Source organism: Amphiprion ocellaris, chromosome 20 (genome assembly GCF_022539595.1).
Source record: "Amphiprion ocellaris isolate individual 3 ecotype Okinawa chromosome 20, ASM2253959v1, whole genome shotgun sequence".
NCBI classification, from domain to species: Eukaryota; Metazoa; Chordata; class Actinopteri; family Pomacentridae; genus Amphiprion; species Amphiprion ocellaris.
In genome coordinates this window covers 7782392-7800870 of record NC_072785.1, presented here as the reverse complement: position 1 = coordinate 7800870, position 18479 = coordinate 7782392, and the positions used below count along the sequence as shown (strand labels likewise).

The window sequence follows — 18479 nt, the reverse complement described above, 5'->3', positions numbered from 1 at the left end:
CTACATTTAGGAAAATGTTTATATAAAGAAGACACAAGCAGATACAAAAACAGCCAGATAAAACCTTGACAAACTTTGGAAGGTTGCTTCATAGTCCCATGCAATTAACTCTCCAGGTTTAATAACTCTGGGTACATACCTGTATATAGGTGTGTGCTGTGGGTAGAGCCGAGACAAAAGGTCTGCTGAAAATGAATGTCTACGAGAAACAAGTGGTCGTCCTTCGAGCTTTGATGGCGATCCCAGCTCAGGAGACTCTGGACTGTCTGGTCCTGCAGGCAAGGCCTTTTCCAGCTGCTGTAACTCCCTCTTTGCTTCCAATAGACGCCGCTTGCTGGCGATTCTCTCTAGCTGGTAATGCAGCCTTTTCCGACGGATGCGGCTCTCTGCACGGCAAAGCGCGTGATGTTTTAGCAACTCATCCTGCACTGATTTCTTCCTGGCCCTCACCACCTGGGATGGACAATCCACCGTAGGATCTTCCTGATCCCTGGACACCTGACTTGTTAGCCTCTCCAGGAGGGATGCAGGGAGGAGATCTGCTTGAACTCCAGACTCTTGGGTGATTCTCTGATCTACAGTTGTCAGGTGATGTTTCTCCTGCAATATCCACTGCCGGACTGTTGGGGGAAGATTCACGAAAAGGAAAATACATTCATTAGTATATTAAAATCTGTTGTGGTTATCCGTTTTACTTTAACGCCATTTGGAACTTCAGTTTGGATTTCAAAATATGATTGACATCTGCATGAGTAATAATATGCAGTCAGCGTGAACGTGGGAAAAAAAGAGCACTGACTCTCAGTGTGCTGCTGTCGGAGGTGGGCCTGCTCTCTTTCCAGCTCTCTTTCTACCCTTCTCTGTTCAGCCTGAATCTCCTGTCGCAAACTCTCCACGTAGCGCTTCTGCTCCTCCACACGCTGCCTAGCAGAAGGCTCCTCGCTGGGAGTAAGACAGGCACCCTGCTGCTGTGGGAGCTTCACTTCTTCGACACTATGAAAATAAGGCACATGATCCAGGATGAAAGACAGACTGAGAAACCATGATGAAACAAGAGAAAAAAGGCAGTCACAAAGAGTAAAGCAATCATTTTTACCCACCTAGGTATAAGCTGATGTCTAGAATTTTACAGTTTGGTAGCAGAATGGCAGCTTTTAAATACAGCCACTGCTGACTTCAGCGTCTCAGCTGTAACTAAGCAACCCTCCTGAGTCTGAACTGTAAACAGCTAACTGGGATTGTTCACAAAGGTGGGGGCAAATGGAAGCACATTCAATCTCCACCAACTGGAAGGAAACATGTACGAAGTGTTGCCCTATTTCTACAGCATGAACACTGGTATGACACTTTTCTCTTATCAAGTATGTATGCTGTGTGTTGACAGAATAAGATCACTCTGCACACCACATACATGTACACAGAGTGATGAATATTGCCATGAATAAAGAAAAAGATTTTGTTCTGTGTATTTGTTTGGAGGTACTTACCTGTCTTCTTGAGTCAAGGGGCAAAGTTCAGTGTAGCTGTAGGTCATGCCACTTTCACTGGCCTGAGAACAATAAAGAAAAAAAATCTTATTTAGCCAGAAATTAAAAAAAAAAAAAAAAAAAAAAGGACTACCATTGCTATTCTTAGAACGGAAAGAAATAATGAGAAACAACTTTGTCTATAATCAACATTAAAGTACCTCACCCAATCATCTGCTCATCATAAATATTATCATGATTGCCATCTTAATCAGCAGCATCACATTCATTATCAGGTGAGCAGCACCTACCCGTCTGCGCTCCCGAAGGACAGCTGCCTCTGCCGGGTGGTTGAAGCGGAACTTATGCACTCCTCCCAAGGTAATCACTGTCCCTGGAGATAAAGAGACATATCCTTCATCACAAGCTGTGCTCAACCCGTAGCATTGAAGCTGAGGGCACTTGTATACGTGTGTGTGTGTGTGTGTGTGTGTGTGTGTGTGTGTGTGTGTGTGTGTGTGCGTGTATGTGTGCTGAATTTCATGAGTGGAGCAGGGATGCGTGTATAGGAGTGTGTGTCTACACTTTCATCTTGGCATGATTGTGTGCATCTTTAAGTGTCATTTATATATAGCTGTACATTAACCTATATTTGAAACGGAATCTTTCTACATGCATGTGTGCATATAGAACTGTTAATTAACCTATATCTGTATCCAGCTCATAACCAGAGTTACACGCAAGCTTTAACGTTAATTTGAAACACAAATCTCTTACTGTATTTTCCTTTGACTATTAGCTAGATTTAAAGTTAAAATTCTTTTTTCATGGCTGGCGTTTATTCTGCTACAGTCACTGAATGCATCTTAAGTTACTGTCTCTGGATATTAACATAGGAATTATTGTAAGAAAGGGATGGACATGTATTTCTCAGATTAGAAACAAAAATCTGTATCAAGTCTGTGTCACATGCAATGGAAAAATCCTGTGGGAGCAAGACAGTGCAAGCAAACTGTTTTGCCGAGGATGTGAGCTGACCTTGAGCCAGTCTGCAGGGCTCGGTGACCTCTCTGTCATTGAGCAGGCAGACGCAGTCGGGCAGCGGTCTGAGCGTTACCACACCCCTGTGATTTTCAATCTCACAACTGGCGCTGCCCTGAAGGACTACAGACAAAAATGAGGAAATAAAAGCAACATTTTGATTTAGAGAGCTGCGCTGATGCAGCTACTATACTGCTCAACATATTCAGTGCTCCGTGCAACATTTAACAAAAAGGAAATGGCCCATTTTAGGACTTACTATACATTCTCATGCAGTAGTGTGCTCTACATTTGTGTGTGATAACCTACTTAGCAAACTTGATGAGATAGTTGTTGCTCTGCCTTTATATACGGTATGATTTATGTATATAGTGTCTTGTAGGGCACAAAAAGAGGAAAAGTCACATTACATACCTTGAAAATTATTACTAGGAGCTGGATGACTGAACAGAGACTAATTAAGTAACTCGTACCTATTTGTGGCTCTTTAAATTGGCTCTGAGGTCCGATGCAAGTGATTCCTTCCTGTAACAACGACAAAAAACATGCTGTAAAAAGAGTAATAATAAATAAAACAACACAAACAAAAACATTAACACCCTTATGCATACTGGACATAAACTGGTCGTGCTCGAAACACAACATTACAAAATGATCTTCTGAGGACAGTTTTTGCTTCTAATCTTCCACTTATCTGAAAAAAAGATGTTTTTAATTTGTTTACTTTAAAGCCTTATCCAATGGGATTAAAGGCTTTCTTATATGGTGTCAGGACCACATGTGCTCCCAGGTGGCCTCAGCTCTTCACATGCAGGAAACAGTGTAATTGTCAGGCCTAAGGGTATGCTTGTCATTGTCAGAATCAGGACAGCTTAAGCTCCCCTGAGTCCTAGCCTCAGAACTAAGAGCCTCTTTTCCAGGCGAGCTTTATGCGTTGCAGAATACACACACACACACACACACACACACACACACACACACACACACACACACACACACACTTAGACGTATACACATAAGGGAAATTGACAGGACAGTTAGAAGATGGAGTGAAAAGAAAAAAGACAACAGAAACGCACCTTTTCTCAAGAGTTTTTCGAGCAGAACAGAGTGAAATAATAGTAAGAGGAGGGGGAGGATCTAGCCAAAAAACAGAGACAGTTTTAGTCAAGACAGCTGACAAAAACAGTAACTTGAGATTTCAGAAAAGTAGAGCAAATGTAGACCATATTAGTGTGTGAGACATTGCATCCTGTTGTTTATGTAAGGGAGTATTTTTAATGTAACACCACGTGGGGATAGAGAGACAGAATGGAAGTAAATCATCTCATACAACTGACACTTCATAATTGCAAACTTCAGCACGTATACTAGTCATTCTAAAATCTAGACAAACACATTTACATACAATAATAATCCCATATAAATGACAAAAAAGAATCCTTGTTGTTACTATATATCTTTGAGTTTTATTATTGTACCCTGAGGTGGTAAAAGACAACTCCAGTGCTGAGAACATCTCCATCAAGGGCGACCAGATGTGGTTGGAGCGAGCTGATGAGGAAACCAGCCCGATCTCTGTTGATGTCCACGCTGTACTGCTCCAGCAGCTCCTTCTTGTCTCTCCAGCTTTCAGACCAGTCCTTTGTCAATTGCTCTACCTGAAGCAAATACGGATAAATGCATAAGAAAACCTTGAAGTCACGGGGATAAAATCAGGTAATCAAAATATCCGTTGTCAGAGACGAAATGTTGCTGTTACTACTTTTTACTTTTACTTGCTGCTGCTGCAAGTACAACAGGATGATGTATAATATTGGCTTCATTAAATGTACCAGTAAATTTTCCAGTTTCATCTACAAAGTTATAAAGTGAAAATCCCTTTGACAATACACTGCACTTTTTTAACACGTCTATGAAAATATCACATTACTTCCCACGGAACTCTGCTGGTATCCAAGCATGTAGATAGGTTTGCAACAAGATATGTGATGATGAATTTGCCTATCAAAGGCTGATGTTACCACATGTTAACCCAGATTCATTTTCTGTAACATTTCCATAAATGTCAACCTGATGAAAAACATTCAACTGAGCACGCTGGCTCAGACACTCAGAGACACAGATGTAAGCTGCAGTAAGGAGTGAGTATGCATGTCGATTCTGTGTTACCTTTAGTTCGTTCTGCAGCACAATTTCAGAAAGATTTCCATCTCTCTCATCACTCAGGGATGGACTGGGATTACGTTGCTGTCAATCAAGATGGTAAAAAATGATCAGTCAACATATTGTACAAAGAGAAAATGTCATACATATTATGATGCAATGCAGTCTTTACCACCCAGAGGATTAAAAATGTCACGAAGACATAAAGCACTGCATTAAGGCTTTGGTACAAAAACTTGTAATGTGGGAATCTCTTTCATTCAAAGCCTTACAGTTCTAAGAAGGCTTTTTTTTGGGTGCGTAAACCCAGCAGGATGTTATCCCTGGGAGAGTTAGCTCCTACTGAGAAAAGGTCACTATACCATTTCAAAGCTGAGCAGCATGTTCTTCAGCCTGTCAATCTCCTCTCTCAGTTCCCTGATCAGTCGAACGTTGGCATCCTGCACAGAAATCAAAGCGCACATTAACCTACTAAAAACATTTAGATCAAACATTAGGTCTTGGCGTCGGCCTCTCAACAGCCACTAACCTCATTAACCCGAGGCTTGTTGACAATATTTCTGGCATGAGCCGCATAGCGCAGGGTGCTCAGGGTCTCGTTGTAGCTGTTAGCGGAGGGTGAGACCGCTGCAACACAAATACACGTAAGGAAAACACACAAGCAAAGACACGCAAACAGCAGTTAGCACTCACTTCACATGAAATATGAATGACAGTTTACAGAGCGACACTAAAGGAACCACAGCAATTTCAATTCAGGGCTATAGTAAAAATCTATTTTCTATTCAATTAAATAGATAATACTCACTTGCAATCATTATAGTCTTGGAGTTGCCACCAAGACTGTCTTTCAAAAGCCAGGTTAGCACTGAGTCTCTGTAGGGGATGAAGCAGTGCCTCCTCCCACCTCCACCTCCTCCTCCTCCAGACAGGGAGCTGCTGTGGCTTCCCACCGTGCTGCCATCGCCCTCAGAGGCCACACTGTTGATACTCTGGCAGCTGTTTGACATCTGGGAGTTCTGGGCTGTGGAGGCAACGGAGAAAAGATTGACAGATTTAGAGAGAAAGTTAAATAAACAGAAGGGAATAAGAATAGAGGAGATATTGAAGGAAAAAAATGTAAATTTGTAGAGGATAATTTAATTCAAATAAAAAATATATTGTAATTTCTTAGACATGATCACTGGAGCTTTGAAGTTAAATAATAAAAAGATCTCTTAATTTACCAAGAGCAGAAATGACAATCCCCAAAGTAACCAGTGACTTGTTGATGTTGGAGCCCTCTGTCAGTCTGTCTCTGCAGTAGTGGGGATCTGCTCTCTCACTATCAAACACAAAATGAACACAACATGAGGTTCACATCATATCATTAAAAATCACTCAAGATGTAGATAATACAATGTAAAAACTGTGAAATCTGAGGGCAGTATTCGATATCCACTAGGGGGCACTTAAGTCAATGAATTTGACTCAAAAGAAGGTTACAAAAAACAGAACACATGTAAGAAGGATAAAACAACTTCACCTCCCAGCTAAGTCCACCAAGTTAATCTTGCTGACAGTTTCTGAAGGAAGGTTGTTTTCTAGGATGGCCTGCGGGCAAAAGACAAGAACAATTAATCAAGAATCTGCAGATAAATCGCTCCAAGTGTGATAAATGTACATAAAGTAAATACTTCAGAGTATCATGTGCAAATTAGGATAACAGTTATTACAATTGTAAGTTGGTTATTAGAAAACAAAAGAAGAGTTGGACTTTATGTAAGCTGTGGAAGAGACTATTACCTGTGTGTACTGAATAGTAAAGATGGCATGGGATCTGCTGCTGGCGTCATGGTTGTGTGTTGCTGCGGTGATGCGGTTGGCGATGCCTTCCTCCAGAAGGTCCATGGCCTGTTTGCAGCCTGACACCACATGCTGAGAAAGGTCTGATTAGAGAGAAACAAAGAGATTCCAAAGGCTGAAATCCTGAAATCTTGGCAAATAAAAAAAACAATAAACTGGCAACATTTTACTATGACCACAAAATGTTTATTAATGGCCCTAACTTTCACAGTGGAAAGCAATTATTTTGAGAGTTTGAGTGCAAAGCTATGTGAGTGCAATCTAGGTTCTATTGCACAGAGAAGAATTTTATTTTACAAAACCTTGTAAAAACATAAAAACAAATGAAACTTAGAGATAGGGAATGATATAGATTTACATTTTAAAGTTACAGTTATGTATGATTGTTATAGGAATGAAGCTACACTGTTAAAATGATTGAAAATAAAGGAAACGCTTTAAAAAACACTTTTTATTGCAGGGATAAAAGTGGTTAGAGGCACAGAAATGTGGAAAAGACACAAACAGGAAACATGGCACATCAATACTTGTTCCCATGTGACTTGTTATATTTTCCCACAACATCTTGTAACAAAATTTCTAACAATGCTACTTCCAGGCGTGAATCACACCAGCTTCAGTGGCTGTTAAACACGTGCACACACATTACCAAAAAAGCTTTATTGTGTGGCTGCTTTTTTGTTTTCAGGCAGCCAATCAATAAAGACATAATTAAATTACTGTAAAACAATAAGAGTGACAGTAAAACATTGTTTGAATAGACAAGTGTGGAGGGAACAGAAGTAAAAACTGGGAATCCTAAATGTGCTCTGTGTGTGTGGTGAAGTGTTCTCCTTGGAACCACAAGGAAATGACTTCACTTCCTCTGGTCAACTGGGATTTCTCCCGATACAGACAATGAGTGGATATGGGGCTTTAAACACAGAGTCGGGCAGTTGACAGGGAGAGAAAGAAAGAGAGGGAAAGGATGAAGACATGGAGGGAGAAAGAGAAAAAAAAGTAAGAGAAGAGAAGCTAAAATAGGAGTTTTGGATAAAAACCAGGATGTCCAACTCTGGAAATGATCAAAAGCTTCACAAGGGAACAAAATTCCACCACTGACCGCATACCAGACTTATAAACTAAACTTACAAGGCACAAGCCTCATTCCAAATACTGCCGGCCAAATTACATATCCAACTTCAAATAATGTCAATGTGTAGGAGCATGAAGAGAAAGAAGATCTGGTCTTTTTAATCGACTCTTATCTTCACTTTGTCAGTATGAAAAGAGCTTTTTTTTAAAACTTCATAATTCACTACTGACGTGTTGAAGTGTTAATAGTCACTGAACAAACCTGCTGTACATACTTTGTAAAAGCAGCTAATGATGCAATAATACAAGTTAAATAGTTAAAATCCCATGTTTGGGACACAATATTATTCAAAAGACCAATTTCTATGCATATATCCATAGATACACGCATACATAGATACAGTGTGTTTTATTTTTCTCATGAAATAGTGTAAATTTAAAACTTTTAGATTTCTATTAAACTTGTCAACCGGTACCAATGGCCAAAAAAGGCAAAACTCTGTTTTCTCAGATCATTTTGTGCAGCTTCACATGGAACTGCTGGGTCATATATGAACATAATCATAATAAACATTATTCATTTATCTTGCTTGAATTTTTAATGTACGTATTTGTACGAGGGGTGATTAGAAAGTTCAGAGGTGGTGCCAAAAATCAAAAACCTTGCTTGATTCGAATTTGGTCTGATTGTGATGTAGTACACCTCTACTGGTGCTCTTGCAGAGCTGGTAACAGTCCGTGTAAATGCCATTATGTACACATGTCAAGCACAATCTGCTAAATCTCCAAAACCATGTCAAAACAGCAGCTCTTTAACTTAAATTTTATTTTGGGGATGAGGAAGAAGTCACTGGGAGCCAAATCAAATGAGCAGTGATTGTGCTGTGGTGGCCCAAAAAAACAGAGAATTGTGAACAAAACAAGATCAAGTCCTGTGCATGTTCCGGTGTTGGACACTGCATACTCTTCCACGGTGAAAACTGCAGGGCACAAACACTATTGGAACTTTCTGATCTCCCCTTATACAACCCTTCAGGATTCTTCCTCTATTTCAGAGGGCTCTTTTATGTGTAGGTAGGTGTATTTGATGGCAAAAATAAATAATAGATGAAACATAATTTATGGACGCAGCAAGGGTGAAATGGTCAAGGATCAGCACTTTACGGTACAAATTTTGCTGCAAGGAAAAAGCAAGCGCGCCTTTCAAATTCAAACAGAGTGTAGCCCTGGGATCTATACATCATGTCTTTGCTGTTTAACACTTTACAAAGTACAGATGCAGCCGACCAAAGTATTGTATCGTTTTTTGGCACTTATCCAGGTTGTTTTCTCTCGACTACATCCTTGTACCTAGTCTCAGATGCATGTCGCTTTGAAAAAAGCATCTGCTAAATGAAATTGGAAAACTGTAGAAGTATTCACCTTGTACATATGGTCCTTTATCAGGATGTTCTCGGACTTTCAGAGATGCTCTCTTCTTCTGCTCTCCTCCCCTCAGCAGGTCTCTCACTCGCTCATTATAGATTTCCAAGAAGCTGCAGGGACAGAAAGACGAGACGACATCCTGAAGTTACGAATCAGCTTCAATACAAAGCCAGGAATGGATCAGTTATTGTCTGTTTTGTCTACATCATCACTGAGATGCTCACCACAGGTCTAGATACAGGCCCATCAAGTATTATGAGTCATTTTATTTCAATCCATCAGGTTCACTTTCTGCATCTCAAAAAAATGTAATTTTATGGCGTTTTGATTTTATTGGAAAGCAACAGAACACAAATACGAACGAGGTGCGTGCCATGTGACAACAAACCCTGGCTGTATTTCTAATCATGGTTAACTGGACAGTGTTTTGGACTACTTACCCAAGCAAACGCAGACATTGCTGGGGAGATTATAATCTCTGAATTGTAAAAATACTACATTTTTCCTTGTGAGTGAAATGCAGGGAGAATACAGAAAGCATAATATTTCCTTTGTTAAATTAACATTAATATGATGTGAACATGAAGGCAGGAAATCCAGTTCTAATTTGCATTTTGTTGGCTGCACTTTTGCAGCATAATTGTTCCAAAAATAATTGTCTAATTTGAATCTTACCTTCAGAAAAAGGCATAATTACAACGATGAAAATCAGAACAGAGTCATATAATAACACAGTACCTGATCTCCACTCTGCTTGAGTTCTGCCCATCAGGGAAACTGTCTTCAGAGCGAAAGAGACCCTGTAAGGAAAAATGAAGTGTAATTTACTTCAACAAAGAGAGGAAGATGAATTATAAGTGTGCTCACGTTATTCATGTTGTCACCTGCATGAATTATAATCGTACCTGACAAATACGAGGGGTCAAGCCTATGGACTCCTGCAGAAACCCAAAAAAGGTTAGTTTGTTTGATAGTTGCCATGTAAAATTTGGCCACAATTACATTTCTTTTTGAATACAGTGCTAACATTTTGTGCATTTTCTATGGAGTAAGGTTTGAGTTTACACTTTTCGTAGTTGCACTGCCGCCACTGTGCATGATGATGTTAGCTAAGGTATGAGAAATGCATCTAATGCCATGCAGTGATTCCAGCATTCTCCTCACCGGTGTCCCCATCATGGTGTAGGTTTTTCCAGATCCCGTTTGGCCGTAGGCAAACAAACATACGTTGTAGCCCTCAGAGGCTCCGGACAGCACCGACACACCCAGGTCCTGGAACACCTGATTAAATGAAGACACACGCCCTTAATTACAAACACAAAAATAAAGCCCGACTGCAATGTCTACAAATAACTAGGTAGAGGAACATACCTGCTATTCCCTCCCTATGTTTAAGCACAGTGCTTATTTGTGATGAATATGCTAACTTAAACATAGCTTTTCAGTAAGAATAAAGATTTCTGCAAACATAGTGTGTTGTTTACAGTCTGGGCCAATGTCCTTGATCTGCATTGCATTGTGTTTTTACACTAGTGTAGCTCTACACCAAGGTTTCATGATTACAATGCAGTGGCACCAGTCCAGTGGTGGGGAGGTAATGTTGCTTCCTGCTGAGGTGCTTGGGTAAGGAGCAGGGAGGCCAGATAATACTCTAGATAAACAACTTTGCAGAATGTATATGAGGGAGAAACAAATGTGAGGGTAAAGTGACTGGGTCAGGAAAATAAACCTCGACTAAAAGTACAGTTCTGAGAGGGGGGATCCTGGAAAGCCTCACTAAAAACAATCAGCTGAGGCCTCATGTTTTCCTTCTTTCGGTGTCTGCATCTGAGCCCTAGAGCCTTGAGATTGCAAGCGCAAGACCAAATCATCATATCACTTATTTTTTCCTTAAGTCTAACCACTTTCACTTTCCACACACTAGTGAATAATATGCAGTCACATCTTTTGTCTTTGCAGTAAAAAGTACTGAAGATTGTAATTAGAAAAAAACTTGCTAACATCCGATGTGTCTGCAAATGTAAATGTTTGGTTTTTTTATATTATTTCTTTTAAGGACATATTGTACATATGTGCACAGAGAGATGAGTAAGAGGAAAAATGTCTCCAGAAATGAATTCTATTGTCGTTGTCAGAGGTATATCTTTATATTACAGTGATAAAATATTATCCAGTATTTCTTAACGGTTAACCTAACTAATACACTGATACCTACTCACAATCATATGATATCACACAGTCAGGTTTTTAATGACACAAAATTTTGAATCATAATTTACAAATCTGCCTTAAAGAGCTTTATGATTTACTGTCACTTAAAATGCAACGGTTACTAAGATACTGTCATATGTAGTGATAATGTTTTGCCAAGATGCTTTGTCATTGTCATATGGCTACACTACAATACTCGTAAACACAGATTAAGACATCAGATTGGCAGTCCAGCTCTTCACCTTTCGTCACAGTGAAAACCTTTAGATGCTGAAAACAGTGAAATTTTGATTTACAGTTTCCTAAATCTTAACATCATGTCATAAAATTTCTTGTTTTGTCGAAAAACCCAAGACGTGCACTTTACTACGATGAATAAAAGAAGTAAATCTGTCCAAGTCTAGCGTGGCAACACAAAGCTTGAAGGTTTTCCATGGCATCACAGAGGTACAGAATTAGCAGATATTTACTTTTGATCATTATCAAAGCCAAACTCACTGTATTATGAGAACAAATTCTACTAGCACATGACAGCGTACACGGTGAGCATTACGGGTGTCGATCACTTAATATCATGTATTATACTGGCCAGCTGGTTAGAGGAGGGGTAAACTGACTGATCATCTGACCTCTTTTGTTATGTTTCCTTTGTACATTACTGATAAGTGAAAAGAAACATCGGAATCAGCTCCTGAGGACTTGTGGCCTCAACTGCAACCCAAAAGCTTGGTCCAAAGGCAACACATGGCTTGGGGGGTAGCAACCTGATCTAGACCAGACCTGAGACACAGCACATTCTCCCCAAAAAACAAAACACACCCTGGGATCAGTGAGGGGTTCCCTTCCCTGGCCCCCAGGCTCTGGACTGGTGGTGGATAGGTACACACCGGAGGGAGAGAGGAGGAATGTTCTCAAAGCTACCACAACCTCCAAGGATCAAACGCAGGAATACTTTCAACATACCTCCCATGTGTGCGAGTGTGTGTCTGTGCGAAGACCAACCACTGTCAGGAGATGCGAGAACCTGGAGCTAAGCCTGTGTATACTCTTGGCTTACGAAGCGGTGGGAATTGGTTTAAGTTGGATATGGCTGAAAGCTCTTGTGAATGGCCCGAGCCTTGTGAAAGCACCCTGAATGTATTTGATGGTCATCTGGTTGTTCTTAGAGCTGTGCGAATCTGTGTGATAACATTCAAAAGCCTTGAGAATTCTCAGAGAGGTGAAACGATCAGCACTGACCAGGTGGAGTAATGCTCCTGCAGAGACCAGCAACGTGTCTATTAAATGTGATAAAGTAAAAGCAAATAAATTTTTTAAATGGCAATATGAAGACATTACACTTATCACTTGCACTGAATATATAGGAGCGGGTGCGCTAACCTGGTGTGACGCTGAATGGCACTGATGTTGACAATCTCATTGCCACGAGTTGCATGTAATATTGAAAACACTATACTCTATAGAAAAACGTCTAGTGAGCTTCGGATCACATAAAGGTGATTAAATGCACAGTTCTCCACTACCTAGCAACTTAGAGCCCTCCCATGGGGTTGACTAAATATGGATTAATGATTAAAAAAACAACCATTAGTAAGCTAATTGTTAGTTGATAGTTGTGATCGTGTTCATAATCTCAATCTGAAATGATGAACTACTATTTCTGAACAGTAAAAATTGTTAAAGAAAAAGTCCTGCATTCAAATTTCTACTAAACAAGGAAGAAGTGATAGAGGAAATAAAAATAAGCACATATCAGTTCTGTTCTTTATTTGTTAAAATTTTCTTTCAAAAAAAAAAAACAAAAAGAACCCACAGGACCCACAAGAGTACTGTTAAAGTATTGGATTGATGAGCAGTATTGATAGGAGCAGTAGTGTCATTTTAAGGCATTAACAAATTATCATTTTAACTACTGAGAAATTTGTTAACTATTTCATGTATACATTCTTTTCAAATACACATTTTTTTGAGTGTTTATAAATTTAATGGAACCAGTCAATTTGATATTTTTGCTAAAGACTGATGACTGATTAGAATTATCACAATAATACCATCAAAAATGAACAATGAATTCAGTTATCTACTGATCCCTACAGCTCTATTACCTCCATTTATAGACGATATACGACAAAAGTAAAAGAGTAAAAAAATAATCATTATTACATGAGATGCAAATGACAGTTATATTTTTAGTTTTTAGATTACCGGAATTATTTTACATTTTACTTCTCAGCCATACAAGTGATGAAACAATTAGTCGATAGAGTTCATCAACAGAAAATCAACAATAATTTTTGAATCACGGATTTGTAATTTAAGATGTGACAAAGATTCTCGGATTCCAGCTATTTGTGATGATTTGCTGCTGTGCTGTTTCAAGTTTACAAATCTTAATAGCGTTTTGGTTTGGACTGTTTATCACACAAAATAAGACATCTAAAGATTTGGCCTCTGGAAATTCATATTTCACAGTTTGTACGCTAGACCATCAACAAATGTTTTTTTTTTACTAATTAACCAATAAACTTGTTGCTGTAGCCATGAACGCTGCAAAAACATTTGTGTATTTTTAAAGTATTTCTCTGTAGCCTTGCCAACGTTGTACTGAAACAACCACATGCAACTTGTAAAAGTGTGGCCACAACGGCTGGTTTTCTCGATGACCTTATAAATCACTCGACAGGCACTGGGGTAGAAATACCTAACACCTAATTATTCCTATGTAAAAGATTTAATTTTAACCATTTTAAGTGCAGCTTAAGATTCAAACTAACTTGTGTAAATAAAATTTTTCAACTGCCTGGATGAAAAAGTACTATTTGTACTGTTTAACTTCTAAAATGCTGTATAGATGATATGCAAGTCTAACATTTTATTTCAAGACATAAATTGCAAACAAGAGCACCTCATGTAGGTGTTGCTCAATAATGGATATCATGACTACAAATGCCAAAGTGTGTAATGCACTGGAGGCCAGACCACCAAGTGTTGCCCCCTGCGTCTTGGCTGAAAGGAGGTTTAAGCATGAAGACAAAAAGCAGCACCACCCCTGTCTTGTCCTCATCCTACTATTCAAAAAACAGACACAGACACACTCTCCTCTCTCAAACACTGAGAATCAATACGGCCCTTGTTAAAGCTGACCCTCTTAAATTCACTCTATGGAGGCTACAACAAGGCTGAGGTTCCCTCCAGGCTTAGCACAAAGAGCAGGAACTTCACTTCAGCTGTCCGCTTCTTTGAACCCGACTCTCTCTTCATTCAGTGTACACTATTCCTATTGTTTTCTCTTCCTCTACCATGTTTTGCCTGTTTGTTTATATTTAAAGCTGGCAAAACACTTTAAATAACCTCTGAGCAAAACCACAAGAGAAAGTTCAAACTTATTTTAAACCTCTTGAGACAATTAAAAACAGTGTGCATGATTCTGCCTAGATGGGCGATGGCAGGCAGCATTAAAACAATCCTGTTGTTTGTCATCACTGTCACACCAAATTAAAATCAGAAGACCGGAATTTGTGCCATGGTACTCTGACTGCGTAAATGGACACGATGGCCCCCCGTCACAACCTACTTTCACAGTTTGCAACACCCTGCAGCACTGGGAAGTATTTTTGGACAAACAAAGTAGGTGAGGTAAGAGACAGGTTATATTGTGGGAATGAAATCAAATAAATAATTCGAAAAAACAGCCTGAAAATAAGGTCACCAGGCCAGAGGAGCTACTGTACGCATGCAAGTTGGTTGTACTCCTAAAAACACACAAGTGAAAGACTAAACATCTCCATTAGCAGGAAGCTTGTTATCATCAGGACACATGCACGCTTCTATGTGCACGCTTGTATCTCTGATCCATTGAGCAGCTGAGCGGAAATGGCATCCAAAACAAGAACAAAAGCTCCAGAATTTGCATCCTTCTGAGGAAGAAATGTACAAACAATCCAACAATGAAAAAGGAAAAGCAGAATATAGGTTTCATTCTGACGCAAGAAATGCAGGGCAGATTTGTCAGGTCAAAATATAAAGGAAGGAAGGAAGAATGAAACAAGGCTTTAGGCTCAGAAATGGTGGTAGAAGGGTGCAGGAACTAGAAGGCAAAGATTTCTTTGCAAAACAATCTACATAATCAAATATAAAATGTGGAGAAGCAGCCTTCAGAGAAAAGAGCACCTAAAATGCAGTGTATTGTTTTTATCATCACATCAGGCTGCACAAGGCTCACCTGTGCACACCTCCAAAAATATTGCACTGATAGCCTTAAATTATGTACAAACTTTCAAGCAAAATAATACAACTTAAGACTATGTACAAAAGATATTTTCAAACCAAGTAATGACAGAGAGAAACTATCTAGTAAAACCCTGTTTTGTCAACAGATTTCAAAACCTGAAATGTCATGTGTGTCAAATTAAGTTGGACCAGACCTTCAGAGGAAAATGAGGTCTTGTGAAAAACAAGAAATTGGATAGGTTTTGTGCCAGAGATCTGGACCATGATAAACACTCTGTTCCAAGTTTGTTTTGAAACATGGGAAATGTTTTTTTCCAAGGATGAAGCCTAGCTTGTGGCCTGGTAACACAATAAAAAAAGAGCTGTGGAAGGCAGTGAAGTGGGTGAAAACTGTTGAGAAAGAGTATCAAATCCAAGACAGAAAGACAGAATGATAAAGACAGGCTGACAAGAGTGAAAAAGTAATGGTGTAATGCCTCTGTAATGAGTTAAGTCCTGTAATCACTGGCTGTGGAAAATGCCAATTGCTGGTCTGGTTTTATGTGGCCTGCTTTACACTAAACCCTGGACAAGTATTTATGTGCAGTGTGCCTGTGTATGTGTGTGTGTGTGTGTGCAAATATGTGTAAGATGTTGCCATGGGTGATGGCAAAAGGCTAGCAAAGTGAAGCACTTTGCCAGATTTAAAACTTTAGATTCTCAGTGCTTTAGCCAGGTTTGACGTAACCAGAAGGACCAGGATTAATTTCCCCTCCTCAGCCACTTTCTGTGGGAGGGCGTCACCAATGCAAAGACAAGAGATTGCAAGTTGAAATGCAAAAGGAGATAAAACTGTCTCCCAAACAGTAAGTCCAAAAAATACACTCCTATCAACTACTACTACATTATTCCCATGTTTATTCTCCCTGTCCAGGAGTGGACAGCTGCAGCAGATGCAAGGGTCACTCAGTTCTTGTCACAGTTTCCAACTAGGTTACAAAAACACAACAGCTGGGCCCAGAGTTAAACTAAATGCCTTTGTTTAGACTCAGGAAAAACAATGTCGCAGGAGATCCTTGTCCTTCCTGCATGGAGTCTGAGTTGGAGAATTAGAAGTAAAAGAGGGAGAAATTTGCAGAGGGGATCACAGGGAGGGAGGGAGAGAGGTAGGATGCAGACAGAATCACATGCAGTAACAAGAGACGGAGAGGAAGCTGTTTGGCCGGAGTTCAACAACGCTCTCATTTGTCACACTCGGACAGAATTTGTAGGTCAAATTAGCATGGAAGGGCACGGAGGCTGGAAGGGGAGGGAGGAGGGAGAGAAAGGGATGCGCAGGCCAAACAGATAGGTTACTCTTCATTACTCTGGCCTCCCTACGCATGGGAATGAAGGACAAGAGGGATAAGTAGACCAGAGGACAGGGAAGTGAGGAAAAAAATCTGTAAGCAGGGGGCACTCCAACAGTGCATTCCACTTTTTAGTATAAACTCCTATTCCAACTGTCGCTGGGTCAAAGGCTGCACTTAAAACAAATAAATAAAACTATATCTGGAAAGAGTTTGAGGATCTGCTGCTCCTCCTCCTCCTCCAATCTTGTTAAAGGCACCAAAGCACAGCACTCCAGAGCAGAGCCGCATATCACGATCTTTATGACAAGCTGGAAATTACTTCTCCAGGCTTCAGACTGATGGGAGCCTTGTGTGATATCCATAGGGTACAGTGGTACAGCATAGGGTCCTCCAGTGGGGAATCAACTGGAGCAACATTACTACAAATTGGCATGAACTCACTGCACTCTTTTGTAACACTTCATATCTTTCCATTTTGACAACCAGCACCCGTGTGGTAATCCATAAATACTGGGGTCGAACAATGACATTAGATGCGATTAAACAAAGACTTCACCAGTTGTCCTTTTCTGTGTTTTAGGGGTTCATTTGCGTTCACTTTTGTTTTAATCCTGTGCTACTGACATTGATTTTTATTTTAGGATGATAAAAGTGGACAAATATAGGATTAATATGCCATATTTATTTAAATAAAAATACAGACACCTATTGGATAAAGAGAGAGAGCGGTAGTGAGGGGTAGATGTAAGATAAGAAAACATACAAATGGTTAAAAATGCTTTCTTGGGGGTAAAAAAAAAATTTAAATCAGGATATGCAGCCGATTCCAGATGTGCAGCAAAAGTTAATCATTTGTTTCTTGGCTCAGAGCCTAACTTTTTTTTTTTTTTAAGTGGGTAAAAAATACAAAACAAATGATTTAGCCAAGTATCAACCAGACATTACTGGTTAGTCTACTTCTAACATTCATCTGACAGTGTCAAGATAAGAGACAGGCAGTACCTGTATTGTATTACATGTTGTATTCCAACAACAGAAGAACACAAACCCACGTTGGAGGTCACAGAGAGGTGGTTTCTTATCACTGCTGGCAAAAACAACAGAACAGATAAAACAAAGTGTACGACCAGTACTACAAACATATGCAGTCTCAACACAGTACTCAATGAATTACAATGGTTCTCATGTACTCGTTTGCAAGGGGTTGTATTGTGGAAATGCAGTGACGCAGTGAAGAATGTGAAATTTGCTTATCCTGCAACAGAGGCGATCATGATAAATAGTAAATTTTTCATAATAACTCATTTAATACACCTTATCTCAATTGACTGTCTAGAGAACACACATTGCACAGTGAGCATGTTATAGAGAGAAGCCTTCATTCTTAATTTTAAGAGTTATCTGCATGTCCTGTGATGTGCTTCTATGTAACTATTACTCTCTTTTGTCATAATTCCTCTCATGCTTTGCCTTCACTGACACAAAGCAGTACGTCTATACATGAATCACAGGTGCTTGTCCCGCGACCATATGGCTTGGATCTCATATTTCTTTGTTGACAGCATGTGGTATATTTGGTGCCCTGTTTGTAGCTAATTCAAACCAGGCTGAACTGGACTTTTGGCTGCCGCTCCGGCCATGTGTTGGGGGGGACTAAATGTCTGTGTGGAGGATTATTCCCATACACAGA

The 18479-nt window shown here is 39.7% G+C and overlaps 1 protein-coding gene across 1 annotated transcript in view; it reads right to left on the bottom strand.

Moving 5' to 3' along the window:
* stard9 (StAR-related lipid transfer (START) domain containing 9) overlaps positions 1-18479 on the bottom strand; it is a 45886-nt gene that overhangs the window by 15845 nt on the left and 11562 nt on the right. The window contains exons 4-21 of the mRNA XM_023271959.3: positions 10182-10298; positions 9923-9955; positions 9756-9817; positions 9015-9127; positions 6459-6601; positions 6199-6266; positions 5900-5997; positions 5482-5697; positions 5203-5300; positions 5036-5113; positions 4680-4757; positions 3989-4168; positions 2981-3032; positions 2505-2630; positions 1778-1860; positions 1488-1549; positions 800-993; positions 140-620 (exon numbers count right to left, since the gene is read on the bottom strand). Coding sequence (XP_023127727.2) covers positions 140-620; positions 800-993; positions 1488-1549; positions 1778-1860; positions 2505-2630; positions 2981-3032; positions 3989-4168; positions 4680-4757; positions 5036-5113; positions 5203-5300; positions 5482-5697; positions 5900-5997; positions 6199-6266; positions 6459-6601; positions 9015-9127; positions 9756-9817; positions 9923-9955; positions 10182-10298 — 2282 coding nt within the window. The remainder of the gene's footprint in view (positions 1-139; positions 621-799; positions 994-1487; positions 1550-1777; positions 1861-2504; positions 2631-2980; positions 3033-3988; positions 4169-4679; positions 4758-5035; positions 5114-5202; positions 5301-5481; positions 5698-5899; positions 5998-6198; positions 6267-6458; positions 6602-9014; positions 9128-9755; positions 9818-9922; positions 9956-10181; positions 10299-18479) is intronic.